The 10337-nt window shown below is 48.8% G+C and overlaps 1 protein-coding gene across 2 annotated transcripts in view; it reads right to left on the bottom strand.

The window, feature by feature from the left end:
- Pcsk6 (proprotein convertase subtilisin/kexin type 6) overlaps positions 1-10337 on the bottom strand; it is a 185885-nt gene that overhangs the window by 11189 nt on the left and 164359 nt on the right. For both annotated transcript variants that reach the window (XM_034507496.2, XM_034507503.2), the window contains 4 exons: positions 8076-8178; positions 6054-6250; positions 4697-4784; positions 853-956 (listed from right to left, as the gene is read on the bottom strand). In XM_034507496.2, the coding sequence (XP_034363387.1) occupies positions 853-956; positions 4697-4784; positions 6054-6250; positions 8076-8178 (492 nt within the window). The remainder of the gene's footprint in view (positions 1-852; positions 957-4696; positions 4785-6053; positions 6251-8075; positions 8179-10337) is intronic.

Genomic DNA, 10337 nt, shown 5'->3' with positions numbered 1-10337 from the left:
GCTACACTCTGCATAAAACCTGTGCCTGGAGACATCTGTGCTATAATCTCGGTGGGGAACTATAATGCATGTAAAATTGTTTATGGCAGTCTCTTTCCTCTTTGAATAAAATGTTCAGATTAAGTGGAGACGGTTACAGAGAACTGAAGTTGTGTTTTATCACAGGGTGCCCAGCTCTGTCCCCACACCTCTCAGAGGCCTCTCAGTCTTTATGGCGCTGCATTTTGGTTAACTCTGCAGCAAGAGTAGAGTTTTAAGGCAAGCCAGCTTAGGAGCTGCTAGACCCCCTCTCTCTCTTGTCTAAAAGCATTCACGGCTTTTGCTATGGCTATGGGTTTGAAGCTGGGAAACCCAGGGCTGCTTGCTCAGAGTGGGTCTCTGCAGGTTTGGTTGTGTTTTTGTTTTTAATTAAAAAAAAAAAAAAAAACAAAACTGTTGGTATCTGGTACATAACCAGCTGTACCAGCTCAAACATCTTAAAGTATATAGTCGGGTGGCATTACTGAATTCACACCAGTGGGCAGCCATTACTACCCTCTGTCTCTGGAACATTCTTCATTTCCCCTAACTTGCACTCTTGTGTTCCTTAAACAGTAGCTCCTCATTCTTCCTCACCAGCCCTGGGAGGACCTTTGTTATTTTATGGTTTTTTCCCCCCCTTAGGTCCTACATGGGAGGCAAACGCTTTATCCCTGAGTTACACTTTAAGCCCCCTGCCTTTAAATTTTACTCTGTAATAAATCCAGGAACCCACAAAGTTATAGAACTTCCTGAATTTCAAGATAGTTGGCCTATTCACCTCAGTGAGCCAGCATGCAAACGTCCAATGAGACCAAAGCCTTGGCAGCTTACCCACACAGGTCCGGCAGGTGTGATGGCATTCCCCACATTTGATGAGCTCAGAATCGAAGTAGGTACCCGGTTCACAGTCTGGAATGCAGCTGCCCCGAGCGAGGCTGGTAAAAAGAAAAGTAGGCCGGTTTCCATGTCTGTTCCGAAATTCTAATTAAATTAGGATCTGTCCTCAAACACTTTTCACAGGAGGAAATGAAAGTCATCAGAGCACAGAGCTTTGTGTCACCAAAGGTTCCCAGCTGATGAGAGTTGGCAAAGCTGTCCTGAAGCCAGCTGGAGGTGCTGAGGCCTCCAGCCTGCTGCAAGAGGTCAAAGCTTCCAGCTTTCTCTTACTCTATGATGGCTTATCTCTATAGCTTTTTCTGAAACCTGCATCAGAAACCCCCCCACTCCCCTGGAGACCTGGAGCATTGAGTGGTTGCCACTGTGGCAAGTTAGTTCCAGCTTACTGGTTTGAGTCCCCGGAGGATCTGCATTTGTGTGTGTGTGTGTGTGTGTGTGTGTGTATGTTAATAGCCACAAAGTTGACCTTTAGTCCTGGATCTGCTCTGGTTTCTTCCTTACTTAAAACTCTCCTGTTTTACATGAACTTGAAACAAGAGCATCTCCTGGCATCTGGCACCCTGCTACATCTGGCTTCTGGCTTCCTTTCTTATCCATCAGTGCCTGTATACCTGTCCTTTAGCTAGGCAGCCTGGCAAAGGCATCATGGATACAAACCACTGATGCAGGACCTGGCTCCACTACTTCCCAGCTATCCCAGGCAAGCCAGCAAAGCCCGTTTCCTCCTAGGAATTGGTTCCTACAGCATAAAACTGCTAGGAAGACTCACTGAGCAAATACATATAACTGTTCGGTGTCTGGCACACGGTAGTGTAAATAAATGTCACCTACTGTGATGTCTTTGGTTCCTGGAATTATACTGTGTGTGAGGCACAATTCTAAATGGGTTTGCTGATAAATAGATTGAGCAAGGGCTCTAGAGTGCACCCGTCAGCTCCAGCACGTCCTGCTGGGATGTGATTTATAATTAGAAATATATATTTAGTCTTCATCTTAGCACACAGCTCCAAAACTCTCTACAATCAATAGTGATAAGTGTCATTTTGCATGCTAATGAGATAACTGGTTGCTGGGGCTCTTCCATGGCTTCATGGTGGTGGTGGGGAGACTGGCTGCCAGGTAGACAGATGATTGATCAGAGAGCAGGGATTTCCAGTCTCACCACCCCAACCTCAGAGGAGGTGAAAAAGACTGAAGGTGCAATTGTCATCACCAATGACCAATGACATTAACATTAATTCAAGCCTCCATAATGGAGTCTCCATGGCAACTCCAAGAGAGATGATTTGGAGTTTCCAAGTTGGTGAACAAGAACATATACATAATTCAAGAGCTGAGGCAGGGGTACTGCCATGAGCTCAAGGACCATTTTGAATACAAAGAACACATCCATCTACCTGCTGGGAGGATATTGCACCCAACTCCATAGGAATGGGAGGTCCTGTGTTCTTGACCCTGCCAGTGTTGCTATATAATCCCACTTCATCCGCCTCCTTTTTAACACCTGTGTAATACAGGGAAAATGTCTCCCTGTTCCGGGAGCAGGTGTAGTAGGAAAGCAATCAGACCCAAGAAGAGGCTGTGGGAACTCCAACAGCTGGAAGCCAGGATGGTCCACATTGGGATCTGAGACTAGCCTCAGAAGCAGGACCAGCATTGAGAACTGAGTTCTCCACTTGTGGGACATGGTGCCAGGGGTGGGTGGATAGGTGTGAGAATTAAGTTGGGTTTATGGGATATCCAGTGGATGTCGTCCACCCATCCATATTTTGATGACCAGAATGTAAGTGTAAGTGTGCTGTACTACATATAAAGAGTAGGAGACCCCCACCCCCACCACATGGTTTGCACCTCCATCCAGCAGGGTGATGCTCACAGGGTTGCGAGCTCCTCTCCACAGATGGCAGATGCTCGCCTGCGATCCTTCCTCACTGTGATGCCAGGGCCACCATGCAGGACAGTTAAATCATGTTTGTAATAACTTCTCTGTGAGCCCCTCCAGTGTTTATCCCCCTAAAGAGATGGATGGCCAGGAGGCGGCGGCTAGGCTGTTCTCTCACAGCTGTGACGTGACAGCAATGATTTGAAGTCACAGCTGAAGAGGATATTGGGCAATAAAAGGAAGCTTTCTGTGGATTATGGCTGGCAATGTTTCCCTGCTTTGTTTGTGTTCCTCCATGAAAGCTTATTACTGCAGCCACCACACCTGCAGAGTGACTGCTGCCGAGAGAGGTTCTTCCCCCAGCCCCTGCATCCACACCCAACTTCACTCTTCCCCACAGGACATAGAGATAGGTATCTTGGACTCCTTGGCACCTTTCCTCTGGGAAATAGGTTTCAGGGAGTCAGATCTACAGTCTTCCATCCTTCATACCTTCAGCTAGCAGCCCAGGGTTTGAGGGCCCATAGCAGGACACACCAGTGTTAGAGGGGCCCAGGATATTAAAGCTGGTCCCTCTCAGCCACCAGTCATGGCCTCTAGTAAAATGTCTTCTTTCTCTCAGCTTTGTTCCCTTTGGGGGAATGTCTTCCTGGAACAGTGAATCCTAGATCCTTTGCTTCTAATCTTGTTCTATCTAGCTAACAGGTTTACAGGAGCAGCCAGTAAGATGTGCCACTTTGGAAGGTCTTGCTTTCCCTTCCTGTCCTCCAAACTCTGATCTAAAAGGGCAGGATGGAGGTAGGCAATGTCACCAAGGCAGTCACATGGAGCCTTCTGGGACATTCATTGGTCTCCCCTGCATGAAAGCCGTGAGTAACACCAATGACTTCATAAGTTGCTATAAAGGCTAAAGGCAACATTGGTGGGAACACTCGCAGAAAGAACAGATGCTCTCTGAGGCCGTGGCCATTGTGGAGGCTCTCTGGGTACTCACCCATCCTTCCTCATTAAAGAGCTTCCCCTTTGAAGTGAATTCTAGCCTCAGCGGCAGTGGGAGGAGACGATGAGCTGGGTGAGTGGGATGCAGCCTTGAAGTGCCTCATGTGCACCTACTACAGCATCCCCTCCCCTGGGCATCTGCTGGAAATACAGGTGCTCGGGTTTCACCAAGCCTCACGGCCATTTGGACAGAAACCCCTGAAGTTCCTAAGCCCTGATGACTCCCCCCCCCCCTTCTTTTTTTCTTTCTTTCTTTCCAAGGAGACCATGGTGCTAGGCCCTCTACATGGGCGTGTCTATAGCTTTCTTAATATATGCTTTCTAAACTTTTGGATAGTAACTGGTAATATGTATTTGATGTCACTAAATGCAATTTGGCTGTAGTAAGTGGTCAAATGGAAGAATTCAAAATTGTTTGAAGAACATTCCTTAACCCAGCAAAGCTGTTGTTCCATTTTGTGTTTTAAATGCTGAGCTTTATAGGGCCAAGTTCTGTGGAACAGGGAGGATGAAGAAACTGTGGAGCATCCTCAGGGAGCCAAGTTCTCTGTCCGGATGACAGTAGAGGGGTTTATTATTGCAGAGGAAAGTGCCACGAGCTTCCTAGGATTCTCCATCCCCCCAACCTCCTAACAGCAAACTATTGTTATCTCATGTGTTCAACTGTTACTTTTACCAATTTTCCAAACCCAGCCTAGAATGTGGAGCTTCTGGCCATCCTTCAATCTCTCTTCTTCAGCAGTCCCCTGATTTGACAGCAGGACTCTTTGGGCTCCATGCCTTTGACATTTTAGCTTTCAGGAAAGGAAGCAAACTCTCAGGAAAGCAAACACAGAGTAGATCCTGCCTTTTGTTTTGTTTTGTTCCCCCCCTCCCAACAGTTCAGGGTGGGCTCACCTGAATCCTTCCTTACACACAGTGCACTTCTCAGGTTCGTCCACACACTTTTGACAGCTCGGGTGGCACCTGAGGCAGAGTCTCTGACCTGGAGAAAGGCAGGAAGGCAGTAAGCAGACGATGACACGGAGGGGGCTCAGAGTAGAAAATAAGCCCCAGCATGCTTGGTGGCCTTGGTGAGGACAGCTGTCCCCAGTGCCCTCTCCAGAGTGGAGCAAGAAATAACCATGAACCTGGGTGTTAGACCTCAAGCTTCCCAGGTCCATTATCTGGAGTAACTCCATCAAGTCAAAGGACCAGCTGGCTTCAGAGGTGGTTCTTTTCTACAGGAGACATTCTGTCTCTGCTTATGGACCAGAGCCAATCCCTGAGTATACTTGGATCAGGTGCAGATCTTTATAAACCGTTGAGGTACCCTGGAGGCCACTGGCTCCTCTCCCAGGGAGGCAGGACTCTACTCTGCCCCTGCCCCAGCAGCTTCTGGGGCACGCCCAGTCCCACCTGTGCTTCCAAGCTTTACGACTAAGCTCACCTGTGCAGGTGCCTCATCAAGCCCCAGCTGGCAGGCCCGAGGGGGGGGCACCTCTGCTCAGCCTGATGAGGGGGTCCATGGGGTGACATCCCATGCAACTCAGCTGGTGCTCAGCAAAGACAGTGGTGAAGGATAGGTGACCTGACCAGGCAAGGTGAGGAACCTGCATGTCATCTGAAAAGGAGCCTGGCTGGTAGCCTTGACAGGTGTCCCCAATGCCAAGGAAATATTTCTATGTGACCTGCCATTTGACCTCTAAAGGGAGTCTTTTCTTGATGGCTTGATATGTCTTTAAAAACTTCCTGGTTCCTTCTCCCCAGGGCTAACAGCCATGGTATGACAGGTGACAGGCCAGATCAGTGCAGGGGTTAAAATGGGAGGACTAAAGTTGGGGTGATACCTGTGAGTTTCTGAGGTCCTCAGCTCATCTGAGAGCGGTCCATCACCTGTCCACTTAGCACAAACCTTCTCTTTCCCCTCTTGCAGAGTGAGTTTCACTTTCCCAGCTATGTAAGCCTGCACTGAAGCCCACAGCGCCATAGCGAGGATGGGCTGTGGACAAGATCCTTTATCTGCATCTTGTTCTCAGTAGAGAATGAATTCAGTGTGCGGGACTAATTTCAACAGTGCTTTCACCACTGTGCAGCAGGCTGCAGCTGCTGAGTGCTATGACTTCACATCCTCGCCCCCTGGCCTGGTTCAAGATCCCACAAAAGACCAGAGTACAAGAAGCTAAGGGTCCGGGAAACCCTCCCTAAGTAGGGGAGTACGGTCCAGCAGGGGAAGCAACTCATCTATGCTTGTGTCTGTGGACAGCCCACTTACTTTCGTCAGCATAAAGTCCGGCAGGGCAGAGGGTCACACACGTGTTCCTCTCCTGGTGGTGATAGAACCCACGGCGACAAGACAAGCACTGTGTTGGGCTCCTGCCCGTGCATGACTCACATCCCTTATGACATCGACGGCAGCGTCTTGCTGCTGTGTCCCCAAAGTAGCCCAAGGGGCACTCGCTCACACACTTCCTGTGGGAGCAAGGGCAGGTGAGGATCTCTGTTTCATTCCAACCCTGTGCCCACCCTGTGTGGTTCTTACATGGGCTGAGGCTTCATAGCTAGGTGTGTAAAATGTTGAGGACACAGAATCCCAGGGGGAAGGTTAAACCATAAATAAGTTCCCCTGTTTGCTGACTATAGCTGGGGAGGGTCCTAGGTACAAACAGGCAGATCTGAAGAACAGGAATCCAATCCCAGGAGCTGGGTCTGGTAGACTACAAGTATAATCCCAACACTTGGCTGAGGCAGGAAGAGTTTGAGGTCAAAGTCAGTTTGGGCTACATAGGGATACCTTATAGAAAAAATACCCAACCAAATAAAGCAGGAATTCTTTCCCATTCTAAGGAACTGTTTGGTTTTCTGCAGGCACTATGATTTTGGTACTGACTTGGAATCCTGCCCCCCCCCCCCTTTGTTTTTGAGTCAGGGTTTCTCTGTGTAGCCCTGGCTGTTCTAGAACTCACTCTCTGGTCTAGAACTCAGAGACCCACCTGTCTCTGCCTCCCGAGTGCTGGGATTAAAGGAGTACATCATTATCTCCCAGGCTTGACTTGGAATTTCTGACTGGAACAATTACTATTTTGGTGCTTGCATAGAGTAAGTTTGATGGTCAGTGAATGAAGCTATAAATGACTGCCCTTGTTCAGAGCCAGGGTGTGTTCCAGGTCTGGGATGGGGACTCCAGATACAGCAAGATCTGCATCTTGATTCCACTGTGTATAGCACACCCCTGCCTGACATGCCTGGCCCTCATGGACATGCTTCAGCAGTGCTGAGGTACAGCTGACATCCAGACCTTTAGTGTGCACAGCACTGTCTCGCTGTTACCTTGGCCTTCTATTCCAGGCACACGCAGCCCATGGTGGATGCTCAGGAAGGTTTGTGTATTACATTAAATAAATAAAAGGAAGGGAAGCTTCAAGCCTATTAGGGAGTGGTATAAGGGTCTGAGGTTTGCATACTCCTCACTGAAGGGACAGTCTGAGCTGAGACAATTGGCCATAGGCTGGGTGTCTGTGGTGGTTTGAAAATGCTTGGCCCTTGGGAAGTGAGACACTTAGAAGTGTGGCCTTGTTGGAGAAAGTGTGTCACTGTGGGGGTGGGCTTTGAGACCTTTCTCTTGGCTGCCTGCAGAAGAGACAGTCTCTTCTGGTTGCCTTCAGATCAAGATGCACAACTCTCAGGTCCTTTTCCAGCACCATGCCTGCCTGGATGATGCTCCCATGTCTCCTGCTATGATGATAATGGACTGAACCTCTGAATCTGTAAGCCAGCCCCAATTAAATGTTGTCTTTATAAGAGTTGCCCTGGTCATGGTGTCTCCTCACAGCAATTCTAAGATGGTGTCCTAGGTCAGGTCTGTCAGAGCTTCCCTTCAGGGAACAGGAAGGTTCACAGAGTTTTTAGGGAGCTGACAGGAAATCCCACAGCCAGCTGCAGCCTGTTTAAGAGCTGAGTCACCATGCTGGTCCTCTGAGGCCTACAGTACAGGGTTCTTGAATCACGCCATGTCCACAATGCTCTGTGAGCAGGCATGTGTACTCAGTGTGATCCAATATGGCTGCAGAATGATTTCTAAGCATGGCCAGCAAATCATTCAACTTCTCACTGTTTCGTAATGGACTTGGATTACTTGTGTGATTAAATCCAAGATAGGAAACATTTTTGTTTTTGAAAAAATACAAAGCTGTTAACTTTGATGCACTCTCTTTTCGAGGGTTAAACAACGTGGCCACCTTAGCGCTAAGACATGGGGGTCTAGGGTCTGCAGACAGTAGCTCCAGCCTCTTGTTACCTGTTTGTCTTGGAGTTCCCCAGGCTGAAGTGGACACAGTTCAAGCACTGGTCTGCATTGGGACCATCACAGCCTTTGTCACCACATTCGGGATGGCACACACCTTAAAGACACAAGCACTTCTTTTCATCCAGAGAGATGGTTTCTCCATCCGATCCAGCCCCATGCATCCCTTTGTCAGGTCACCACAACCCCCAGGTCTGGGGAACTTCCTTCAAGTCTTGTAGAGACTACCATATCAGAGACCTACTCACGGGATGTGGTCCCTCAGCTGGGGCCTGAATCTAGCTGTCCTGACCCTCTATGGAGGAAAGGCATGAGAGCAAGTGATATTTAGTCATTGGAAGTAGTGAGAGATGAAGGCCAGTGAGGAGATGGGAACTGAGATCTTAGATATGAGGCATTAGAGCTGTCACGATGGGACCAGTCACTTTGTTATATGCACAGTGAAAAACAAAGCAACACAGTTGGGTGTTTGGGTTGTAACTACAACATAGATTATGGCAGAAGAGAGTAGGGGAGGAGTCTATTTCCACACCTGGTGTTCCCAGATTACACAGAATGTAAGGAGACAGGGACAGTTGGGAACATAGGACTGGATGACACTCATGGTGACTGTGGGCTGAGCTTTTCCTGCAGCCTTTTCCCCTCCAGCTTCCTTCATTCTTGCGGCCAGCAGTAAGCTACCATGTCTTCCCTCACATCTCCTCAGGAGACTTCAATTCTAACTGTGGGTTCCACGTTGTTGGAAAAGCCATCTAGAAGTACAGGGAGCTCCACAAAGTCCAGAAAACTATCATCTTCTAGGTCCTTCCCCAGGGCCCTGCAGGGACGAGCCACCTCAGCTGCAGCTGGCAAGGCTGCAGGTTCTGCTTCTCGGTCCTGAAGCCAGCCCGAGGTGACTCTGCCTATGCCACAGTTTGCTATGCACACAGAGAGAAAGCATCCCTGGAGGTTGGAGGTGATACAGGGAGGGGATGGAGGAGGCACTGGAAAGGCTTCTGAGAGGTTAGAAGGAAAAACCCTTCTGCTAAGCTTGTGTTAGCAGAAGATTCGGACTGAGTCCAGAATCGAAGTGGCTGATGAGCTGGCCACCGCATTTCATGCAGAACATGAATACAAAAGCCCCCATTCTCCCAGCCCACAGGGCTTTCCCAAGGAGCGCAAAGGCCTCTTCATTTCCCCTCCTGACGTTGAGACTTTGCTTCCCTCCCTAAGGTTTATCTTTGCTGGTATCTCCCAGCTTGCACTGTGGATCTCCATTTGCCTCAGTAGCCACTGTGAACCCCCACAGAGCTGGGTCTCCCTCAGGATGTTCTAGATGGCCTTTCCAAGTGGCTGCTGGTCTATTATGTGTTCTAGGTAGACATGCCTGTCGCTTCTAAAATTCAGCACCCGAGCCACATCCTAACTCTGTCTTCCAAGACTCTATTATTTTGAGCTTCTTGTTGGCCTCACCCCAGAGTCAGCTATGGGGAAACGTCAACTCTTGTTTGGCCGCCTTCTCTCTCCCAGGCCCCCTCCCCCCGCAAGGCATGGTGGCATTCCTCTGTGGCCCTGCTAACCAGTCACTTAAGGGCTTGCCTTTTGTCTTCTGCAGAACTTTCTCTGTACAACCCAGGAGGCAACAGTGCAACCAGCCTGGTGGAAAGGAAGTCTCTCAGTCTGACTGTGAGACCACTGAAATGACAGACTCCAGAGAAATGAGACCTCCCCTGGAATCTCATGGTGGGAAGGGAAAAAAAATCACCCAAAGGGGGAGTTTGTCATCACGGAGAGGTTCATAACTTGTCAGACCACCTTAAGGTTTATAACTTGTCAGACCACCACCTGGGTTTCGGTATAGGACCAAAACCCAGACAATGATGGGAAAATGGTGTGTAGAAACACAACTTGTCCCAGGACTGCTTAGATGTGCCCTTGATCTACATTTCAATCTCACTTCAGGACGGTGAACATGGACTTAGGGTGGGCTGTGGGGTCAGAGGATGCGTGAATAAATCTCCCTTTCCCGATTTTTAATATTCATTTGATTGTTTTAATTGGTGGCCAAACTCAGTTTTTTCGAGTAACAATGGTGACCCCTAAGTTCAGTTACGATTATTTCTACTTTAGAAAGATTAAGCATGATGGGGGGACAGGAACATGAATCCCATTTCCTTACAGACAGAATAGGGACAAACAGAATGGAGTCTAGCTTGTTCAATGCAAGTACCTAGGATGTATTATGTGGAGCAGGTGCGAGGCAGACATTTGCCGGTG

The sequence above is a fragment of the Arvicanthis niloticus genome, chromosome 1 (genome assembly GCF_011762505.2).
Source record: "Arvicanthis niloticus isolate mArvNil1 chromosome 1, mArvNil1.pat.X, whole genome shotgun sequence".
NCBI lineage: Eukaryota > Metazoa > Chordata > Mammalia > Rodentia > Muridae > Arvicanthis > Arvicanthis niloticus.
This window is presented reverse-complemented; position numbering and strand designations above follow the sequence as displayed.